Genomic DNA, 24,457 nt, shown 5'->3' with positions numbered 1-24,457 from the left:
TATTCAGATTTTTAAACATGGTTTAAGATCTTAAGAGAAAAGGCCACTGTTATGCTGCAGGATATGATTTAAAATGATCCAAAAACTACTGTTAAGCAGAGGCTGCGGAGCACAGCTTGAAGTAACAGTCAAATGCCTGCACACTAACGTTTGACTGTGTACCTTGGGTGGATACAATTTAGGTTAATGCCACAGTAAATAATGGTGTCCTAGTTGGATACACTCATTTCCTTTTAAAAATGTCATGAAGTGGGGTGAGACCGAACAATCCTTTCAGATTTCATAGGTCATCACCCAGCCGGGTGATCTCGTCCAGCAGGAAGTCAATGTCCTCTGGCTGTGTGGCAGGATTGGAGAACACACACCGGAAGAAATTCACTTTGTCTCCTAAAGGCTGATAGCCAATCAGAACAGAGCCCTTCTCCATCATCCTGCCTTTGATCCTAGGAGCCACCTGCAGAGACAGAGTGAAGATCACCATCAGTATCAGCCACTTCTTTGCCAGTCTCCTTGAAACTCCCCACATATTTTCAATATAAAATGAAGCAGTGGCCCTGAGCATCAATGAATGAGTCCAGGGGAGACACTGATGTTCTGTACTGACCTGATGGAGTCTTGTATCTCTGTCAGGTCCAGGTGGTAGGCCTCTTAGACTGGGAGGGATGTACCAGAAACATACGTTACTATGCTCCGGCTGTGTGAGAGGTACAGGACAAATAAGGACTGGATTTAGAAGGACAGTGAAACAACTAAAATTAAATTAAAAATAAATACTTTTTTTTGCATCTGTCTTGGTTTTTGTTTGGACATCCAGTTTACAGCAAACTAAACTATACAACAGCCCTGGTGCTTGGTGCACTGCAAGTTAAGGAAAGTTATGCAAATAGACCCAGACAAGCAAATGAAACATCCAACTTGACAACACATACAGAGCACTTAGTAAAAGCACTGCAAGAAGCTCACAACACTACAGTGTAAGTTCAATCAGGAAGACATCCTTCATGCTTCACTGATTCACAACTCTCCATCCTACTCTACTAGTTATCCACTCAAACTTCACCATGATCTATATCAGCAAATCAAGATGCTACTGTCAACTTTTCGATCTGCTCTCTCCTCTGCTGTTGTCAGCTGTCATTTTAGGGAGAACCATCACGCTTCCCTCACCCCATGCACCTACAGATATCATATCTAGAGTTCAGGACTCTCCCAAAAGCTCGCCAAAAGCCCATTCCTCTTCTCCTCCAGATCATCAAGCACTCTCTTCATCTCATCTCATCTTCACCATCTCTACCACCATCAGCGTCAATACCCTGGGGGGGTTCCCTATTCTACTACGGCTCAAGTAAATAAATATTCTTTTCATTTAGAATGAGATTCAAATTGTTTGAAGGGTATAATAAAAAGTGACGCACATGGCTGGCACGCTGACATGTTTGTTAACACTAACACTAGATTAATAGCAGGTAACTGCAATAATATATGAATCATGTGACTACCATATTAAAACAAGCAAAAAAAAAAAGATACATTTCAAGCCATTTTCCAACATCACTGACACAGAGACAACTTCGAGTTCATAATCCACAAAACAAGCACTTGTGTGTCCCAGCTGTGTGCACCACTTCCATGTCCCCTGGAGAAAACTTCTGTTGTGTTGTGAGCTTCTTGCAGTGCTTTTTCTAAATGCTGTGCATTTGCTGACAACGCAGTCTTTTTGTGTGTTGTCAAGTTGGTGAAGATGTTTTTAAATGCTGCAGATTGCCAAGTTCATCAGGGTGTTTTCTAAATGCTGCAGATGTGTGGCAAAGCTGATGAAGAGGTTTTTCATTGACATGCTGTTTCTTACTTTGCAGTGCGTTGAGCTCTCAGAATTGGGTTCAAAAGTGAAAGCTTTGTAGATGACTACATGAAAGAGTTGTTTTAAGAGAATTACAGTGATGAAATGTAGTCATTGAAAACGGGGGCATAGCACCAAATTCTAGGCCTGATGCGTAAGCACTTTCTGTGGGCCCCCAACCTTTCCTGTCTTGATCTATGTCTCTCTCATACACCTTTAATTTTGTTGTTGTTTTTAAGTCAGTTTGGTGTCTTTTCATTTTCTTTCTTTCTTTTTTTAAATTTGAAACCCTGATTTCCCTGTCTTGGGTCACACCCACTCAAACACAGTTGCAGACAGGGTACCCCCCCTCATGGCAACAGTGCTCCCCAATGTCAGTAGGCCCCCAGCAGGATAATGCACCATGCCAAACTGCAAACATTGCTCAGGAATGGCCCAAGGAATGTGATAAAGACCTCAAAATGTCAACCTGGCCTCCAAATTCCTGCAACGGTATTTGAGTGGGTGGAACATGTCAGGTGGTATCCACGTGAATGCCAGAACCAAAGGTTTCCCAGCAGAACAATGTATTGGAACAAAATAATCAGAGTTATTCACTTCACCTGTCAGTGGTTTTAATGTTTTGGCTGATCTGTATAATTGGGACACTGTGTCAAGATAAAACTAGAATTACCACCCCGCGGTTGTGTGCTTCCGCGCACCAGTTAATTTCTCTTACAGGTCACATCCGTGTCAGTGAAAACATGGATACTTCAAACACATTTACCCCCCGGCAACACAGAAGATCTATACAGTTAGCACAGTTTCAAGATGGGCACCCAAGATAAGTATCTGACCAAATATTTAAATGACACTGAAAAATGGCCAGAAAAGTGTTTGATGCAGAATATTATGATGTCACAGCAAAGCTGGCCTTTGACCTTTTGGATGTAAAATGTTATCACTTCATTATTTTATCCTATTAGACATTTGTGTGAAGTTATGTCATAATTTGCATATGAATTCTTGAGTTATGGCCAAAAACATGTTTTGTGATGTCACACTGACCTTGACCTTGGACCACAAAGTTCCAATCAGTTTATTCTTCAGTCCAAGTGGATGTTTGGTTGGATGTAAAGAAATTCCTTTGAGGTGTTATTGAGATATCGTGTTCATGAGAATGAGATAGATGCAAAGTCACACTGACCTGGACCTTTGACCACAGAAATTCAATCAGTTGATTGTTGAGTCCAAGTGGACATTTGTGCCAAAATCCCTTGAGGTATTTCTGAGATATTGTGTTCACAATGATGGGACATATGTAGGGACAGATGGACAACCCGAAAACATAATGTCTCCAGCCATGGCTGTCACCAGTGCGGAGGCATTAGAAATGATTTCAACATGGCACACAAGACAAATAAAATGTATTTATCTCATTTATAAACAGCCTTACTTTGTGTTTAAAGACCAGTTCAAAGTCTGTTCTCCTCTGCAGTTGATCGTGCAGATACTCTGCGTTCTCTAAGCATTTGTTGACCTGAAATCCAAAGCCCTCTAAACCCTGAGACAGTGAGTGACAGAGACAAAGACAGACAGAGACACACACAGTTAAACAGGCAAACAGACATCTCATCACACATCACAAATACAAAGGGGTTGAACTGAGACTTACTAAGGAAAAAAAAGAAGAAACTGTAACCAATCAGCACCCAGTAAGGTACCTTCCCCCAGTAGACACACTTTCACACCAAACTGTATTTCTCAGTATCACACATGCTCACAGGTGGATAATCTTCATTTAAAAACTTTTTTGAGCAGTTAGTTTTGTGTCAACAACTACAGAGTCATCCACTCAAAATATATAAAATGGTCAGTGGTCTGGCGGATTCCTTTTAATTGATACTATAATATAATAGTTTAATAAACAGTCAGCTGTAGTTCTCCATGAGTTAATATTTTGCAGCCCAGTCGTCAGAGGGAAATGTTGGCATTGTGTGTTTCTGCAAACCATGAATATGTTACATTTGTAATGTATGAGTGTTTCTACAGTGTCATGGTATATGAGGTGACATTGTCACCTCATATACTATATCACTGTAGAAACACAGTATATGAGGTGACATTGTCATTTGGAGGTGGAGGGCATGGTGGATGGTATGTCACCGAGGCGAGATGCCTGCCAAGCTGAAGACCACTGCAGACTACCAAACAATGAAATGGCTGTAGTGAGTCATTTCTGTGTTTCCACCGCATTTCAGGCACCAAACATGGGTGTTTTGTAGTGATCTGTTGATGCTTTTCCAGTGGGGGTGGTGCACCCAACTGGGTAACTTCAGCCAACACATGATCTTTTTTCCTTACAATAACCTAGTGTTTTTATAAGATATTTTCTAGGGCTTTTTGCCTTAATTTGATAGGACATATATGGCATGAAGGGGGCAGGGAGAGGGTGGATGACATGCAGCAAAGGGCTGTGGGTTGGAATAAAAACCCATGGCTACTGCGGCAAAGACACACCACATATACATGAGGCACCTGTGCGACCAGGTGAGCTAGTGTGCGCCCCACCAAGCACATGTTAACCACTGTGTTGTTGAGATGTTAAGTTTCAACGTATCTGCTACATGATAACTTGCTAATGTAACACATCTGTGGTTTGCAGAAACGTTCTTTTAGCTTTTTGCAAACTAAAAACACAGACAATCAACACACTGAATTCTGTGCTCTCTATTCATGTTTGTCTGTGTGTGTGGACTGTGCACCTGCCAGAAGATGTCAGTCATGAACAGAGGTGTTAAACTCAAAAACAGTAAGAACAGCCGAGTCATTTGACCACCACTGAAACCAACCTCAACTTCACCCAATAACTGATTTTCCTGGTGAAAATGTATTCAGCCTGCTTCAGCCTTTTCCAGATTGCATGTAACTATGCTGGGATGGGGCTTATGCAACTGGTCATCCAAATCCAAAATAAGTTGGTTACATCCTGTTATTAGTTTTGATCTTACATTAATGCATGATTCATGTTAACTGAAAATGAAACCTTCAACTCAGTCTGTAAATGAGTTGATGTGAAGGTGGATAAAGAGTGACAATGAATAAATTTAGTGAACGTGAAGGAAAGTTCCCAACATTAAAATACAATCAAATTCAGTTTGGCACTTTGACACAGCACCTGCTGTGTCAGAATGAGAGGGAAGATACTGTACACACATACCTTCGCCTTCCACATCAGCCACAGTTTAAAGACGTCGACATGTCGGCCACACTGGATGCTCTTATCTCCGTTATCATAGCTCACATCATAGGGTTTGTCTGTCTGGAAAAGGTACTCAGCCCCCAACTCATTACACTCCTGTAAGAGACCCTGTAGAGAAAAGAGACACGCGACGTTCATACAAGATCCAGCTGGAGATCATATGCCAGCAAACCTTAGGAGATCTATGGAAGGATGGAGTGATGACTGAAAGAACGACTAGAAACGCAGAGAGGTTTAGATTGTGAGATGGGAATCCCTCTCCTCTGCTGCCTGACCTGCTGCTGTCTTACAATTTCAGCTCATTTACACCGAAAAGAGAGTGTCACACTTTTGGCTCCCAGGACTAGCTGCTGGCTAAATGTATAGGTGGCTCAGCAGAGTGAAAGACAGACCTGATGCATTATTTAGATAAATACTTCATGGTTATGTTTGTTTACACCTCTAAATACCTGCTTTTTAGCTAGCAATAGGCTGTCCGAGTGGAGTCACTCAAGACCATGTGATGATTTGAGCAAGAGTGCCAAAAAGAAAATTGTTCTTTATGTCATTCTTAAAGCCACTGGTTCCCAGCCTGGGGGTCCTGACCCCCAATAGGGGCAAATTTTTCATGGCCGCAACCCACATACTCAGCTCTGCTGCTCATCCCACAAATGCATGTTCCTTACAAATGTGACACCATTTAAAAGGGAAATAAACAGGCTCCAACCGTATAAGATTTATTGCCAAGAAGCACTGTATATACATAAATATATATTAATATATTATTTTTTATTATACAAACAAACAAGACCCCCACACCCCCCACCCCCAAATGACCATATTCTGTTTAGCATAGATAAACTCATATTAAATAATGTCGCAATTAAGAAAAACATTCACAGGGGTAATTAAAACAACATCAGTACAGTCTTTTAAAGTGTTCAAATGAAATAAGAGAAAGTAACTTCAGATTTTTTGAAGCTCATTCCATTTGTGTGCAGCATAGTACTTGAACCTGTATCTGCCAAGTTCAGAGTGAACAGGAGGTACAACTAACATTACAATATCCTGCGACCTGACATTATAACTACTGTGTTTAAATTCAACCAGAGAGCAGATGTAACTCGGTGGTTTTTGTAAAAGAGCCTTAAGGATAAACAATATGCAATGCTGCTCCCTTCTGTTTGTTAAGGAGGGTCACCCCCGTTTTCATATAAAGTGCAGTGGTGAGTGAGGAATGTATCAATTGTGATGAAGCGCAATACACTGTGATACACAGCGTCAAGAAGCTTTAAAGTAGAGGGAGAAGCATGCATATACAACTAGTCCATACCCACTGGTAGCTTTGTCACCTTCTACCTATGCCAATCCTCAATGCCTATGTGCAGTTTCACACAGATTGACCACATCAGTGAGTAGAAAAACGTGGGACAAACAGAATGACTGACTGACCGTTTCCATGATTATGTACAGCATACCATACCATGACTTTAAGCATTTTTCTGTTTTTATAGTGCTACCCAGTTGCCATTTCCAGTTAAATTTATCCATTCACCTGGAGGCGTCCTGTTCTACATACCAAGTGTAGTAAAAATTCATATGGTGGTTAGGCCTAGATAAGAAATTAGCTCTCTAGCGCCCCCATTTTGTTTGATTGGGTCTATAATGGAGGAGTCCCCTCAGATTATGTGTGGTCATATGCCTACAAAGTTGCATAGTAATCAGTGAAACCCTTGAGATGTTATACACCTTTATGTGATGAGCCACACCCTCAGCAATATTCATTGCCTCATAGAAGCTCAGTTTTAGTAAGTTTTCCAACTTTTGCCAAGAGGGAACTTTAGATATTGGTCCCTAGATTATGTTCACCGAGTTTCATACAAATCGGTCAAACTTTCGAGGAAGAGATCAATTTTAAGTGTTTTTAAAAAAATTCAAAATGGCGGAAAATCTGTATAACCTGAACTTAATTTGTTCCTCATGAGGAAAGGCATCTCTGTGCAAAATTTCATGTCTCTACGACATACAGGGCATGAGATATGCCCATTCAAAGTTTGCAATTTCAATCGGTTGCTATAGCGCCCCCTTCTGGCCAATTGATGTAATATTGCTTCATTTGCATCCTCCCATGACCCTCAACCACTGTGCCAAATATCACATGGGTTGTCCAAATTCAGTGAAGAGAAAAACGTGGAACAGACACACAGACAGACACACCCACAGACAGAGTTTTCGTCATTATATAGTAAGATATCACCATAATCAAGGGTAGACAGAATTATCAATTGCACAATGGTCTTTCGATAAGCTGAAAAAAAACAGGATTTGTTTTTATACAAAAAGCTAATTTTGACCTTCAGTTTGCTCGGTAGGTGTTCCACATCAGTTTTAAAAGTGAGTCTGGTATCCAGCCACAGTCCCAAGTATTTATAACGTTCAACAGTTTCAATTTAAAAACCTTGAAATGTTCGGATATGGGTAGTATGTTGAATACTGTTTAGTGATCTAGAGAATAGTATACATTTGGTTTTGGCTGAATTTAGAACAAGCTTATGTTTGATGAGAGATATCTGAAATTTATCAAAAGCAGACTGTAGATTTTCAGTGGCCAGAGTAAGAGAAGAGCCAGTGGCATATAAAATAGTGTTGCATAAAAATGTACATTACAGTTTGGGGTGGCACGGATTATATTATTTATGTATATTAGTAAAAGAGGACCAAGAATGGATCCTTGTGGTACACCTAATGAGACATTAAGGGAGCTTGACTACATACAGTATATTGTATTGTATGCATATTTGTTTTGCCTCAGCCAACATGTGCGTGTGTGTGTGTGTGTGTGTGTGTGTGTGTGTGTGTGTGTGTGTGTGTGTGTGTGTGAACGTGCGTGTGTGGGCTGGGTGGCCTGGTTAAATGTGTGACTCCCGGCCAACATTCAGTGAATAGCCTCCAAGAAAAGTTATGTTTTTTGTAATGGACACATTAGTTTGAGGAGTAGAAGACTGTGTCTTACTCTCTTCTTGACTAGTATGACAGAGCACTGCAGAGGGACGCCCATCATCTTGTGAGGATTCCATGTCACAGACCAGGCTCTGGAAATAAAATATGATAAAATAGGATAAAATTTAACAGTTCCACACTACCTGAGTCAAACTGGCAACCTTTGATGTGCTGCAAAAACAGCAACTGGCCAGGGTCATAGATAAGGCAGCTTTTTGTCTCATAATAAAACACAATAAGATGGATTTGGTGGGGAAAAACAGGCCAAGATTTGTGGAAAGGAGATCAGGTCAGGTGGCTGCTGTGTTATATCACAGGGGCATTTGTATTTAGTCGGACCAACCAGTTGATTGTTTGCTAATAGCGTCGGTTGTCAGCATGCTTTGCTTCATAATTCAAGCTGACTTCGCCGTGAGTTGTAAGCTCACAGAACCTTTGTAGTGGTGTCCCACAGAAAAAAACAAAGACATGCTGCTGTGAGAAGTGGTTGGGTTGTGTGTTGATGCAGTTACCGTTCAATGGCCTGTAGTTTCATCCTGTGCCTGTCCGACATCAGCAGGCCTCCACCCCACGCTGCCTGGACAGACAGAGGAGATTCCAAAATCAAACACAAAACATATTGTGTCATTTAAGTTCTACACATTTTGCCTGTGTCAGATTATGCATCTTATGTGTGTGTGTTACATGATCTTATCATGTGTTTCTCTGATGTCCATACAGTGTAGTGCATAATGTGTCTGCAATAAATACTAATTATGATGCTGTATTTGTGTGACTGAGTGAGCTGATTATTACCAACAAAAGTGTTTGAAGTTTGAGGCCTTTGCAGAATGTAGACAAGAGGACACGCTATAGACACGATCCAACACTGGGTTCCCATCCAATTCTGTTTATTTGGACCAAGCCAAAAGCACACATGCCATGACTGAACATGGGTATGAGCAGCAGTGGCTGCTGCACCATCTGGACTCTTTAGCCAGTGCTACTAACTTCAGTGACTGTACCTGAAGTGTGTTCAGCTGGATGAACCAATCTTTGTAGGGCCTTGCTGTCCTGTTGGGTGTTGTTTTCGTATTAGGCAGTGATGTTCCCCGTTGGGATGCTCTCAGTGGTGCAGGAGGACCTACCTATTTTCTACTGTGTATTAATTCTAATAATTTATTTAAAAATAAAGGATTTTGACTCTTACTATTATTTAACATTTTTCTCTTTTAATATAAATTTATCCTTTATTCCTCTGTTATTGTGTATTAGTTTGGCCTTAATGGATTGCCCTCCTTTGCATATTGCAGAGATTTGTACAACTTAAGGTGGTAATTGCATAATGATAAAAAAAAGGGCCCAGTGTGTGTATGCGTGTGTGTGTGTGTGTGTGTGTGTGTGTGTGTGTGTGTGTGTGAGACCCATTTCAAATTTCAGACTAAAGACCCATTAATTAGGGACAGCTTGTCCCAGTGGGGACAAAAGCTGTGTCCCCAAGTGGGATAAAGCAGATTGTTAGGTTTGGGTTAGGGGTTGGGTTAGGGTTGGGGTTAAGGGGATGATTATCACTTTTTAAAACTGATAAAAATCTTGGAATGCAAGTGGTGTGTTCTTTTGAAACTTGGGAGGCATGTATGAAGTTTGGTCCCCCTCGTGGCATTTCTTGAAAATTGAGTTTGAAAATGTAATAACTTGGAAACTGAGTCATGCGTTTTCTTGGGTGTTGCTGTGCATGTCAGGCAAGTAGTGGTTAGGATTAGGATTAGTTGCTCGGAAATGAATGTAAGTCTATGTAATTACCCCAAAAGTAAATGTATGTGTGTGTGTGTGTGTGTGTGTGTGTGTGTGTGTGTGTGTGAGAGAGAGAGAGAGAGAGAGAGACAGAGAGAGAGAGAGAGACCTTACATCAACATGCATCCACAGCGTGTGTCTCTGGCAGATGTCAGCGATGGCATTGAGAGGATCAAAGGCTCCGTACACTGTGGTGCCTGCTGTCACATTAACATAGAATGGAACCAAACCCTGGAGAGAGAGGTGAAGTTGGTCTCATCATACATACTGTCTGCTCCAGCTGTCAACACTCCAACAACTGTAATTGTATCCTACATCACAAATCTCTCAACCAGAAATTTAAAGTATGTCTTCATAGTGTCAGATAGGGGACATTTTGAATATATTTAGTATTTTCTCATACAAAATGCTCATTCTAGAATTATTATTTTCTGACACTGTTTTCCCTCTCATTCATACCTTTTTTACAGCTGTAACAATGGCGGACTCGAGTTCAGCAGGAATCATTTTCCCTCTAAAAGGACCAGAAGTAAGCAAATGTTCAGTAAACAGCTGCTGACTGTGGGCCCATAGTGTACACAGTATAAGACTCTGACACCACCATGCATTATATTTTAAAGACAGAAGAATTTACTATGCTGTAAGCATGTAATATACAGTATATGATCTCGCCCAGTGCATGGACTAATTTCACCAAAACACACACGCACATACACTCACACACACACACACACACACACACACACACACACACACACACACACACACACAAAGAAAGAAAGCTGCAACAGGTGAGCAAACATTTCTTTTGTTGTGCATTACAGTGACTATTAACAAAGACATGTGTACTTTGTGAGTGTCTAACTTACCCACCTTTCATCACATTTCACCATGACCACATTCTCAGTGCCCATCCCCAGCACGGCTGCAGATTTCTTTACTGAATAGTGACTCTGAATGGATGAAAACACAGCTATTCGTCTGTTTTCAGAGACACTACAAATCACTACCAAATGCATTTAGCTGAAGGCAGTAGCTGCATTGTTTAGTTCCAGGAATAAATTCCCAGGTGCACATGTCAAGCGTGAGAGTGCTGCTTCTCTCTTCAGAGACTGAGCTGTGAGTGTGTACCAAAGTCATGCCCTGCTCAGTACTGTGAGCTCTCTGAAGGCCAACTCAATGAAATCCTTTTGTAACTACTTTGCTGAAACCATTCATATACATTCTTTGCATAAGTATTCAAGATTTCACAGATGTGTCTTGCTCTGAGAAACTGACTATAGGGCAGGCTTTTTTCAGTGAAGAGGCCTGTTTTTTTACTGCTCTGTAGCACTTTGAGATTGCTAAAATGTAAAGTGCAATACAAATAAAATGTATTATTATTATTATTATTATTATTATCATTATAGCAGCTAAAATGTAGGAGTTTCTATCAGTTGATTTCCTGTAGATTTTAGTGACCCTTCATTCAAGGAAGGAAATACCCTTGTTGCCAAGGGCATAGGTTTGCATATGAACAGTAGGGACAAGTCTCCACCAATACTACCATTATTTGAGCTTGTTTGCATTATCTTCATTCAAACAATCCTGTGCATGAAAATACAGGACAAGTCTTGTATTGATTCAGAAAGGGACAGTGCATTTTATTTATTCAGCATAGAATGATCCTGCATTGTGCCTGATCAAAAGTGTTGCCAGTTAGTTTGGGTAATTGATCTCCATTGAAGAGCAGCCCACAGTCGCTTAAACAATTAATTTGTGTCCCCACCAGAGATAAAGTAATGGTTGGTAGACAGGAATGGAATTCATTTAATTCCTCCGTGCTCCCACTATAAATGAAAAACTGGTATCACTGTATTAAAAATATGATTGGATCAACTTATGATAAGGGTCATTGTTGTTAACTAACTTGAACTCGTGCCATAAACAGATTTACATGACAAAAACACCCATGGCAGTGGCAAAATTCTGTAATTTTTGTTTTTAGTTTTTTCAAATTTTGGTTAATGTTTGCTCAAATAGTGCTCAAACTCATCACAAGATCAGTGTGAGGTTGCATTTGATCACAGCTATTTAATCCACATACTCCTACAGTCTCAGAGGGTGTAATAGTTACAGTGTGCGGTGTAATTACATGTTCTGAGGTGAAGAGGGCCAGCCGAGGCAAAGCTCCCATTCCTCTGGTCTTCACCTCAGGGTAGAAGTGATATCTGGCCACCAGGATGCTGTACAGGTTTGATATTGTGCCTCCTTTAGAACACAGAAAGCACAGTTTAAGGACAAGTAGCAGCCACAATCTATATGTGTGCTGTACCTCTTTTCATTAGTTTGTTGTTGTGTATCAGCTCCATACTACTAGTATACACTATAAACTGTATGTTGATACTGTATAATTTTGGAAATTACAATTTAAAAATTTATTTTTGTGTTGCACAGCGAGAATTTGAGAGTGCATTATTAGGGCAGCACATATTCTAACACATGCAATGCAGCTCCATGAAATACCTCCACAGGTGTACTAACTAAGAGTTCACACGCTGACAACAATGGTTAATGTGTGGTTGACATATAGTAGTTGAACTTTCCCTGGATTTTTGAGGCAAAACAAAGGTGGCATTGAAACTGAAATTTTCACTGTCATGATTAACTGTTGTTATTAAAATAACAGTTCATCCCTCCACCCATTTCTGTCATTTCTGCCATACCTTTCTTGCATGTATTACCTGGACAGAAGATTCCATCTCCCTCATCATCAGACCACCCCACAATGCTTTGCATCTTCCTCAGCAGAACCTCCTCCATGAGGACAAAAACAGGAGACACTTCATATGTAAACCTGGTAAAGAAATGTATATTACATATTGTATATTATCATATAGTAAAGACAAAGAAATCACATTAAAGCTGACCTCTTGTAAACATCTCATATTTAGTTTTCTGAAATTAAGTTGTATTAGAAAAACCCCTTTTTTCAAAATGTTCAGCAGTCAGTGGTCATTTTTTGTCAACTCTGGACTATTGCAAATATATCTTAAGAGCATCCCTTAAGCCCAGCATACACTGTGGAATTTTGAGCTGTTCCAGATGAAAGATGACTAACGTGAAAGGAACGTAGTGATATCTTTGGTCGTGGCTCTAAAATGGTGGTCCAATGTCACACATTGAGAGAGGTTCAAGGATGGCCTCTATCACAGTCTTCAAAGACATCAAAGACAGTCTAGGATAAAATTCTGACAGTGTCAGAAATTTGGGATGAACATCTCACTGTATGTGTGGCTTAGGACCTATGTCTACTAACTAACCAATAGAAATGCAGCATGGAATGACACACTGGCGCTAAACCCAAACAAACAGATGAATAGCAGCTTGCCATGGAGGCAAAACATATTAAAATAAATGTGTGTGATTCCAGCAAAGAGGAAAACTTTGTGGAGTTGTGGCAGCAGACGCCTTGCCTGTATGATGTGTCCTCCAGCTCGTATCATGATCACAAAAAGAAGGACAAAGCATGGAAGGAAATAGCAGCGGAGTTGCAGCAGCCAGGTGAGCAGCCTAGCAGCTCCCAAACACACATTGAGACACACCGCAGTATATAGTGCCCACAAAACTTTAGATTATTTAATAATGTGATCCTCTATGTTGTGCTTCACATTTGGAGAAGTAATAACCCGTGCAACATCCTTGTGCACTCAGTATGGGAAACTATTGCATTGTACATCGTAGCCTGTGATTCAGTAGGCTCTGTCATTGTATAGTCTGCATACATCAAACTTGATGTTGTACCCAAGGTTATTAGATCCATGTTTCACTGTCTAGCTTGCATTAAACTTATAAGATTGCTAAAAGCTCAGAGTCTAGGAGGTTTATGATAAGTAAGGTAGTGTAAAGAATACACCACTAAAGAGCTGAGTCCAGTGGCACATTTAAACCTGCACTTCTAGGAGGTTAATATGTAAAGAGCTGAAGTGACAGAGCACACAGAGCATGTGCAACAACTCAAGGAAGGAATCTGTGAACAATTCCCCTTCACTGTAGGAGGTAAGGTGTGGGTAAAAGTGTGGAATAAATGATGTAAAGTCACCCATTGTGACAGCATATGCATCAAGCAGAACACCTTGCACACAATGTGGTACACTGAGGACTTAAAGGTGGAGACAGCCATTCTGGAAAAAGACTCTTGATGTTTGAACTCAACACCCACTCAACACCCCTCCCATCAGTGCTCCTTCGGTAGCTTCAGTAATATTTCTTACGATCATGACATAGGTCCATTCCTCATGGGCAAAGACAAGGACATGAAAGAGAGAGACAGTAGCTGGCATAGTGTTGTATAACTCAGTCCAAGCCACTTGTTTCTCATTTACAGAGTCAGAGCTATGTATTAATGCCAGATTATTTTTTCAGTGCATGCACAGAAAAGACAGCTACAAACAGTACAAAAATACTTTTGTAAAAAGTACAATATCCCAAATGTAAACTACTTCATTACTTTCCACCACTGATGTTGAGACCTTACATGTTAGTGTTGGCTGTAGAGGTTAACCACTCTCCTGCTACACCGATCACATCCAGACCTGAAGATAGCTGGTTGAAGAAACGTGGATGGCCTGGAAAAACAAAAGTCAGAGGTCATAGGTCAGGAGATAGAGGGGGTGTACGATTGATGGGCTGCACAGGGGCTCATGCCTCATAAAGGCCCACAATGCAGGGTTGTTATTTTGTTTGCTTTTTGTAACTTAACTTGCTTCAAAGTGAATTTCCTGTCTGTCCTGTAACAATAATGATTACATTAAGAAAACTATATGTTTCTTCCCTACTGGTTTAAGATCCCAGATGTGGAGCTGAACCAACCTGATGGTTGAGCTGAACAGACTCTCCAGGCTCTCTACATTCATTTAACAGACATTGAAGTTTGATAACATGTTTGGATTCAATTTTGATTTGATTAAACTGTAAAATGGAAGATATTGATCTGCAAAGGTACTGCAAGACTGAAGCAGTGAAGGTAAAAACATATACAGGACATAATTCCAGAAGCTGGAGACAATCACAGATATATGTCCAAAGGGAACAATTATAGCACTTCGAGCCCTTTTTCTCAAAAGCACTGGACAAATAATTGTGAGATTGTGGCATCTGTAGAGTTTAACTGTCAAAAGTTGAAACAAATCAAGAGCTAAGTGCATACATCACTGTGACGGGACATGTTGTGTGAGCCCACTGTTGTATCCACTGAGGAAAATGTTGATGAATTACACAGATCTGACAGCTCAATTTGAGGACAAGAAAGCAAGAAAAGTGACTTCCACATAATTAATTTAATGTATGGTGAGTCCGTCTCATTTGGATTACACAGCATGACAAGATTTCTGAGCTGCCATATTATATGACATGACAGTCAGAAAAAGAGATGAGTGAAACATATGTATTGCTGTATGGTGTTCTTGATGCTGTTTAAAAGTTTTGCAAATGTTTGCAGGTTGAATTTGATGTAGTTTGTGTTTGTGTACATAATGCTATTGGAGAGGCTTAATGCTGCTTAAGCTAAGCATACTGCTGAGTGGAATGCTGTTGTAGCGTCTTATCGTGTGAACATTGTTAAGAAGTTGAAAACACATCATTTGTTGTAATGTCAATCTCCATATAAAGCACTTAAATGCAATGCAAACTTAAAGCATTTTACTTCTTTGTACCCCTGCCTCATTGATTCTGGATAGAGTAATAATTCTAAAGCTGTGAATAATTATATTTGGGGCAGTAGTAGTAGATCATTTTTTTATATTCATTATTTCCTTAATTAATTATTTTGTTGTAAATTGAACTGTATCAGTTTCACTTTACAGAACTAACTTTTCTGACAGATCATTAGTTTAGCTTCTGATTTTTGCGTGGCGTTTACCAAAGCTGGAAAGTATATATTGCAGTGCCTGAAAAGGTTCAATACCCACTGGTGCTGAGTACCAGCACTTCTGATTTTTGTCAACATGAGTACTCTTACTTCTCATTGTGAGCTGCCAGCTCCAAGTTATGTATGCACCCCTAAGCACCTGTGTGACTGGCTGCATCTCTGTGTAAACACATAACTTAACACTGAGAAAACAGCACTGAGAGTCTCCCTGTTAAAATGGATGAGAAACACCAAAAGAAAAAAAACAGGACCATACAGACACTTTACTTCCTGAGACCTGAACTTTTGTGTGGTGTGCATTTACAATTCTCCTACCTATAGGACTTGAGACATGTTAAAAAAAAAAAAAAAAAACTAAGCAACTAAGCAGTCTTTGAAAAGTTAGTAGTTTTGGTGTGTAAAAAAGTCTACAACTATTTATTTCAACAGCTGAACATTTTGTTCAAAAACAAAGACAAAAGAGCTGGTGGTGAATCTGAGGAGAACAAGGACACCAGTGACCCCAGTTTCCATCCTGGGGCATAACGTGGACATCGTAGAACACTACAAGTATCTGGGTGTGTTCATCGACAATAAACTGGACTGGACTAGGAACACTGAAGTCCTTTACAAGAAGGGACAGAGCCGCTTCTATTTTCTGAGGAGGCTCCGCTCCTTTAACATCTGCCGGACTATGCTGAGGATGTTTTATGAGTCTGTGGTGGCCAGTGCTATTCTGTTTGCTGTGGTGTGCTGGGGCAGCAGACTGAGAGTAGCCGATGCCAACAGACTCAACAAGCTGATCAGAAAGGCCAGTGACGTTGTGGGGGTGGAGCTGGACTCTTTGACAGCAGTGTCGGACAGGAGGATGCTGTCGAAGGTGCGGGCGATACTTCAGCATGGCTCTCACCTTCTCCACAACGCTCTGGTCGAACAGAGGAGCACCTTCAGCCAGAGACTGATTGTTCCTAAATGCACCACTGAGCGCCACAGGAAGTCATTCTTACCTGTGGCCATTAAACTGTACAACTCCTCCCTCTGATGATCGGACTCATTTGGCTATTTATAAAACAAAACAAACAATATAACTACTCATTATCATTTCATTTATTACGCTACAACCATTTCATTGTATATTGTATATATTTCAGATTGTCTACTTTACTATTTTATTATTTATTTTTATTTTATTGTTTACTTTAATATTTTATTTTATTTTATTTTATTTTAATGTCTACTTTAATATTTTATTTTATTTTATTTATTTCATTGTCTATTTTAGTATTTTATTTATATCTTCATCTTAATCTCTTGTTTCCATTCATGCTGTATTTCTATTTCTACTTTGCACAGAGCATTGGAACAAAAACAATTTCCCCCCGGAGATTAAGTATTAAGTATTCTGAATCTAAATCTGAAGACTACATTCAGTGCAACATTTGTTTTTGTAACTCTGTGGGTTAGGGGTCACTGTTCAAGTCTCAAATCAAGTCTGTTCAAAACTGATAATTACACTGCCTGTAAATGGCTGTGCAAAATTGCAAAAAAAAAAAAAAAAAAAAGCATCATACCTGAAAGCTTTGTGATTTGTTCAGTTTGTAACTCTAGAATTCCTTCCTCTACATCAATCAATGACTGTTCTTTTTGTCTCTGGGAACTGTCTCTCACACCCACTGGCCTGTGTGAAATGCTGTGATAATCCAAAATAGAGTCCCAGTGTCTTAAAATGAGTACTTCCTAATTAACAGCTTCTTAGCTTGTTACTGTTGTTAACATTGGTCAAATTTGTATGCCATGTTAAACTGCAAACATCATTTTGAATTAATTAACATGTTTCAACAATAAAATTTGTTAAGGTTTTGTACCTTGTCCACTTTTGTGTCTGGATCGGCTGTAGACTGACTTGGCAGAGATGGCTGCCGCCTTGTTTTTACATGGATAAGTGTACTGTGCTTTTGCTACCAGTAGATGGCACAAAAAAAGTGTCCACGAATGAGGACAAGCGGTGTATGCTAGGCAAAATAAAGTTTAAGGTGCGGCAAAGCTAAAATGTAATCTCTTCATATGAGGATACAGGGATGCAGGGGGTTCAGCAACTTACAAGGCCTCCATTCTGAATGCTACTGCGGCTGTAACTGTGTAGTTACAAGCTAGCTGCAGTAAAAAATACTCAGAGGCTTTCAGTACTGGTTGCGGCACCAACAGTAAGCCTCTCCCTTCAGCTGCCTGCTACTGTGGTCAAAATTTGGGCACTGGTTGATTGAAAAGAAAAGCATACATTTTGTTGCTTTTGTACAGTAATTGTGTTTATAATGTCATTTTTGATCACTTTTCTGTATTCTTACACACACACACACACACACACACACACACACACACACACACACACCTGTACTGACACCATACTTGAGTGTGTCTCTACAGTCCACTAGTATCTGCTCCAGAGTTTCTGGATGGTCGGGCAGGTCCAGACTGAAGCCCTCCAGTCCCTCCTTTAGCTGATGAGGGTGGTGGAAGTCTAGGACCTAAAAAAAGAAAGGAGTTGCTGCTGTTATTTGCCATTATTTTACAATTTAAGCTCAGTTGAAGATAGAATAGTGCTCAGTTCGGCAGCCCACTGTGTGTGGATAGCTTTAGTTCCTTTTCATGTCTACCAGCAGTGCTCACTGACCCTGAATAACTGCTTCTGGAAGTGCACTGTCTTCTAATTAGCTGTCTCTTTTTAAGTACTATGCTTTATTTTCATGCTTATATTTCCCTGTCAAGCAGATGCACTGGACAGGCCTGAATGTCACTGAGCAGTGTTGAGATACTGTACAGGATATATTGTTGAGAGAAACAGTTTAGTACCTTGGAGCTCCTCTGAGTTGATTTGCTGATATAACTCAACAGGATGTTAAGCAGCTCCTGTAGAAATCCTCTGGTCATCTCCTCACCACCTGAAGCTGGGAGCAGGTCTGTGCGCGCGCACACACACACACACACACACATTTCTTTCAAATGACAGTTGTCTGAAAATGGAATGCGTTTGCATGACCATATTTAGTTTACAGAAGCTTTACAAAGCTGGCAGGAAAGAAGACATATTACTCATACCGTTGAAACAGAATTAAAGTGTCATTTTACCATCTGGGTTTCACTGAAATCACTGTCTCCTAGAAATCATGTTCATATAATTCTTATCACCTGCAGCAAATATGTTTTAACAGCAATATAATGCCGCTTGCATTACATTGCTTTTCAAGAATGAGGAAACATTTTTAAGGTAACCAAGTTGCAAAATGTTGGCTGGATGCAGGTTATTGAAACAGAATGGATTAAAAATTTGTGTAGAGAATTGCATAATATTTTCAACCTAATACTATGAGGAGACTACAGGTTGATCATCTAATTCTTTATTTAAATTTTGATTTTGTCTGTCACCTGTGCCAGTTGGCCTAATTTACTTTAAAGGAACAGTGTGTAAGATTTAGTGACATCTAGTGGTGAGGATTGAAGATTGCAAGCAGATAAAACTTCTTCCACGTGAACTCCCAGTTAGGATTTTTTTAGTGATCAGGAGGTTTTAACCAGCAGCCAACCTATTCACAGTGGCCTCTACCTCTCACAATCAAATGGACCAGTTGATTCAAACTAGTAAAAACACTGAAAAGCTCTTTCACATTACAAATGATTGATGGCAAGCTTGGCTTGTCGCAGACGCGTCGTTAGCCCAGCGCCTCGTTGCTGTCCGATGAAAAAGCACATATCTCCACTTTTGACAATTTTGACTTTCTACATGCTTTGATGGACACTTCTGACACCCAATGGAGATATGTGTTGAATAGATGATGTAATAAAATGTCTTTCCATTGGTCATTTGGATACTCAACGCTAATGGTTGCCAGGGAATATTATGGACACTCCATGCACTATAGAAAGTCAAAATCGTCAAAAGTGGAGATACGTGTTTTTCATCAGACAGCGACGACTACTGCTAATGTGTCCTCACCTTTTTTCTCTGATAAGTTAAGATCCAGACATTCAGGAGGTTTTTACTGTGAGCCAACTTACCCACAGAGGGCTCCTCATCTCCTAACAAACATACCGGTAATTTAAGGTGATTTAAATTTTTAGAGTGGCCAAACAGTGGTACTACAGTTTTTGGGTTCTGTCACATGATGCCATTGGGCCCAAATATACTTTTTCCCATTGACTTATATTAGGAAAGAGACATCTGTAAATCAGTGGATACATCTTTTTGAGCTTCACAACTCACGCAAAATGACTTTCATTATCAAGATTTAATTCATTTGGTGTGATAACATTTGGAAAACCTAAAAGAGCCACAAGGTGAAATTATTTCATCCCCATTCAAGTTAGCAGGGAGCTTAACCAGAAGTCAGCTGCTCGGCTGGTGGAAGTTCAGGCTCCGTAAGTGCGCCTGCTGTATGGGCCCAGATATGCAGAGGCAGCACCAATCAACCAGGTAATTTTATACCACAGATATGGACCATTTTTCACTTAGTCACTTACTCTGGTGTAGCCCTCCACTAATTTGGATGTGGATAAAATCATTAAATCATGTGGCTCTTCTAGACTCTCCAAATATTATCAGACTGAATGGATTAAATTCTGATAGTAAGACCTATAATTTTACAGGGGTTGTGACGCTCGGAAAAATGTATCCACTGATTTACAGTCGTCTCTGTATGCATTAAGTTAGTTTACAGTCATCCTCTGGTTTGAGCCTCAATAACAGAACTGCTTAAAGACAGGAATGTCCACAACACCTTAACATGCTTAATATGATCAGTTTACAACTTGATTGGGTTTGTACACCAGTCAAGGAGCATGTGACAAATAGAAGCCTCTAGTCCTGACTGCCCCTCAGACCGTCAGGAGGACCAAATCTGGCACAACTCTGGACAACCTTAGCTCTCACCTTTGCTGTAGATGTTGCTGAAGTCAGCAGGTGTCTGCTGTCTGTGTCTGACTGCTGCTGAATCGGCCTGCTGTTTGTCCCCCCCAGATGATTTATTGATGATTCTGTCTGAAAGCACAAATCATACGTTTGTCAGCAAATATGTCTTAGCTAAGTCTATGGGAACAATCATACTGTATCTGATCTGAATAAAATGATGTGTATTGTTGTGTATGGTGTGTGTTGTATTATTTGCCAGTGTCAAAGACAGATTTACATTTTATGCAAATCTAATGGACAATAAAGTCATCTGAATCTGAACTGGTTGACAGCTTGTCTGCCAGACCTCAGTTTTAGGGCATATTATGTCAAAACTTTCTGGAACCAACAGAAATGTGCCCGTAGCACCAAGTATGGGAATTTGTCAAGTACAGAGAGTTGACATTAAGCGTCATACGTTGACTGCTTGTGTTCACATTTGTCTTCATTTTTTAATGAATAAAAGTTTTGTAGAGAAGTAACTTCTATATTCCTTCGAGAAAGGCATAAAAAAGGGAACAGTAAGGTGTGAAACAATAAAAAATTTTCTCCTCTAGCACACTGTTTGGCTAGGACTGCACACACTCAGTGGTACAACTCTACCAGTAATCACCTATTCACCATCGAGGGGGACCATTTTCAGTCGATATCATCTGTGTTTCAACCCTCCAGGGGCATTGTGGGGGAAGAAACTTGGAAATTTGAACAGCTAAACTGACCATTGTAGAGATGGCATATGATTGAGATACGCACAAGAAATGTCTGTCTTCTTTATGATATAATATGAGACTGTTTTTATGACATATTTTACCATGATGTGATTTGTTAGATACCACTGTACTTTCACTTTTTTATGACTTTTTAATGACTTACTATCAACATAGTTTAACAGTGCTAAATGGCTGAAGTGGCAGAGCATCATTCCTGTGCACTCTGGCAGCACTACACCCTTGCTCTGCTCTAAACACTCCAGCCTGTTCTTTTTTTGTTCCGGAAATGTTGCTTAAGCAGTGCTCAAACATTGACATAGTTTTTCCGGCTTGAACATGACACACCTAAAAAAAAAACAAAAAAAAAAACAGTCTACACAAAGGCATACTAGTCTGCTGCAGAGCCATGTACACAGCTCTGGCAATGAGAAAGGACTCTGTTGCCTATTTTTTAGCAGTTTACCCGTGTTTCAAAAACTGTGTACAGGGGCTAGATTTGGTGGAAAATGGGTATAAGATCACTGCCTGCAGTGGAAACGCAAAACAGATTTACGATTTAGGTTCCTCTGGGTACTGGAAATGCAGCTAATATGCAGCCATCGTACAGCAAACTTTGAAGACCTTTATTTCAAAATCACAGCTCGGTTATTGTGTTATGTGAATAGTCATTATGTAATGTGACTGATTTTGCTTAATATTTGGAGTAAAAAACACAATACTGATATCATTAAAAAGCCAAAATTTCTCTCTTTCTAATACTTTATAAAACTAGATGTTTATTGATAGATTGGAGGGGACATTTTGAGACACCTGCCAAGCTGCAATCCACTGTGCGAGAAAGACAAACAACAACACCAAAGCTTGACATTATTGTGTTCTCAGCAGTTCTCATTGCTTTTTTTCCACCGGGAATAGTGCCATGATACGTGGTTATTTTTTTTACTGAGACATTGCTGCTATTCCAGCAGGGATTGTGCCCCAAAAACGAAGTATTTTAAACTAAAACATCATCTTTTCTGAACTATGACTGAGTGTTGTTTGTGCTTAAACCTAACCATACATTAACCACAGCAGTGTTGAAACATCTGCTATATGATAATGTGCTAATGAAACATATCTGTGGTTTGTAGGCTGTACAGTGTCAACATTTTTTTGGAGAGTGGGTTGAGCTAACAGTTCTTTTCATCATCAATGAAACTCCTAACTATTTTCTCAATTATTTTTATTGGTTGTTATGTCCATAGCAAAAACATGGACTCTAGGTGATTTTTTCCAAATGTCTGTTTTGTTCGATTGACAGTTTAAAACCCAAAGATGTTCAGCATACAGTGAGTGTGTTTAAATGGACATGAATACACCATTTGTGATCAGGTTTTTGGAGTATCCTGTTTATGCGTCTGAGCATGTAAACACCATATTCTGTTCATGAAAATCCTGAAGCTTGCTGGAGTACTCTGAAAGAAACCAGAATGTATACGAAAAATATGAATAACCTAGTTCTTCAGAGCTCATGTGAACACTATATCCTAGTTATGATCATAACCAGGATAAGCCCCATAAATGGGTTATCCATGTCCATGTAATCACTCTCAGATTATAAAACAGAGGAAAACAGAAAATATGCATATTTGGAGAAGCCAGAACGAGCAAATGTTGGACATTTTTGCTTGAAAGATTACTCAAACAGATAAATCAATTGTGAGAATAGTTGTTAACTCAAGATGTCAGGGTAGTCTACTCTGACTTTCTGATGACCTTCACCTGTCTCACTGATCATCTGAGTCTTCCAAGGTTATTTCAAATCAAATATGCTTCTGTCTGTCTGTCTGTCTGTTCTCTCTATCACTCTATCTTTCTATCAAGGGCACATCAAGGGCATTAGTGGTCAGGATATTTATCTCTTAAACCCTTTGCATATTATTCAAATGAAGTAGAAGTACAATATTTTAATGATCAGCCACCAATGCTGCTTACTATAGTATGGACTGAAGTTAAAGTACATTGAAATTTAAATTTCTTTTTTTTTTTTTACTTTAAATTAATTTTCTCATAAAGTAATTTTCTTTTTCTCTCTTTTTTTTTTTATTTTTACAAATGTGTGTGGGGTGGGTGGATACTGCAGAACATTTCTGAATTCCATGACAGTGTTGATATTTTATAATATTTTAGAAAGTTTAAAGTCACTGTCAAACTGTTGGGAAATGAGCTGCTGTTCATAATGTCTGCAGTGATTACATTACTTCACTGTTTTCACTGAGGTGTAATTTCTGTCTGATAAAATAATTGTAAGCATCAAACACTTCCACTTTAGCTGGAATTCTAACTACTGTCATTGCTTACACTGGAACTGACAATCAACTACTTTTCATTTTGTAGTTTAATGAGAGATTAACTGCCTTCAGAGCTAATTTTTGACACTTCATCTCTCCATATATTTCAACTTCAATTCTCAAACTTAATTCTAATTCTTTTTTTTTTTTTTTAACTTTTTTTTTAACTTTATTTTGTATTGTATTTTTACTGCTTCATTATTCCAGGTTGTTGAAGACATGCTTTCAAACAGCAGAGCTGTTATGCATTATACAGTTCATCTAAAGGCTTAAATCACTGCACAGTTCTGGTTCATTCACATTTACACCTTACTGTGTATTATACAGAGTCATCACTCTTACCTGGCAGCTGTAAGAAATCCATATCAATACAAATCAGTTCTTCAAAGATGGTTCACAGCAATTTAGTTGATTTCCACTATCACTACTCTTTTGATTTCATTGAATCCTCTTTGCTAGAAATACTCTCTGTAGGTAAACCTGGCAGCCTGATAGTTGCTTAGAAGCCTCCGACAGTAATTCATCCAGTCTGAGAAAACAGACAGTGCAGTGTCAGGCTTCTGCATTTAAAGGACAGCAGGTAAAGGGAGGTGTGGTCTGCGGCCAGCTTTTGTCCCTGAATAGCAGAAAGCAAAGAACACCTGATGCTTTAGTTATGTATTATGGTGCCACGCCAAGCTATGAGTGTTTCTCCAGCTCAGTGTACAGTGTTATGTGGAGGTCCAGCGAAATAATACAAGAAAAATAACACCAAA

At 39.6% G+C, this 24,457-nt stretch overlaps 1 protein-coding gene across 1 annotated transcript; it reads right to left on the bottom strand.

The window, feature by feature from the left end:
- Positions 1–38: 38 nt before the first annotated feature.
- gad3 (glutamate decarboxylase 3) lies at positions 39–24,183 on the bottom strand. Its single transcript, XM_049599426.1, has 16 exons — positions 24,045–24,183; positions 20,645–20,752; positions 18,571–18,677; positions 18,110–18,245; positions 14,350–14,440; positions 12,557–12,669; positions 11,968–12,083; positions 10,707–10,786; positions 10,293–10,347; positions 9,948–10,064; positions 8,573–8,637; positions 8,074–8,152; positions 5,040–5,189; positions 3,276–3,383; positions 605–694; positions 39–454 (listed from the first exon to the last, which is right to left on the bottom strand). Exons 1-16 carry the CDS (start codon positions 24,064–24,066, stop codon positions 281–283), a joined length of 1,611 nt encoding a protein of 536 aa, XP_049455383.1. The 5' UTR covers positions 24,067–24,183; the 3' UTR covers positions 39–280.
- Positions 24,184–24,457: the final 274 nt, after the last annotated feature.

Source organism: Epinephelus fuscoguttatus, linkage group LG15 (assembly GCF_011397635.1).
Source record: "Epinephelus fuscoguttatus linkage group LG15, E.fuscoguttatus.final_Chr_v1".
In the NCBI taxonomy this organism is placed as follows: domain Eukaryota; kingdom Metazoa; phylum Chordata; class Actinopteri; order Perciformes; family Serranidae; genus Epinephelus; species Epinephelus fuscoguttatus.
The sequence above is the reverse complement of the archived record's forward strand: the minus strand, read 5'-3'. Positions and strand labels throughout refer to the sequence as shown.

Excerpts from the sequence above, each read along its gene's own strand:
- gad3 (XM_049599426.1), bottom strand. The coding sequence starts at position 24,066 with ATGGATTTCTTACAGCTGCCAG. Across the intron at positions 14,441-18,109 it reads CAAGTATGGTGTCAGTACAG|GCCATCCACGTTTCTTCAAC; the intron begins GTGTGTGTGTGT and ends TTGTTTTTCCAG. Across the intron at positions 695-3,275 it reads AACTGGTCTTTAAACACAAA|CCGGAGCATAGTAACGTATG; the intron begins GTAAGGCTGTTT and ends CCTCTCACACAG.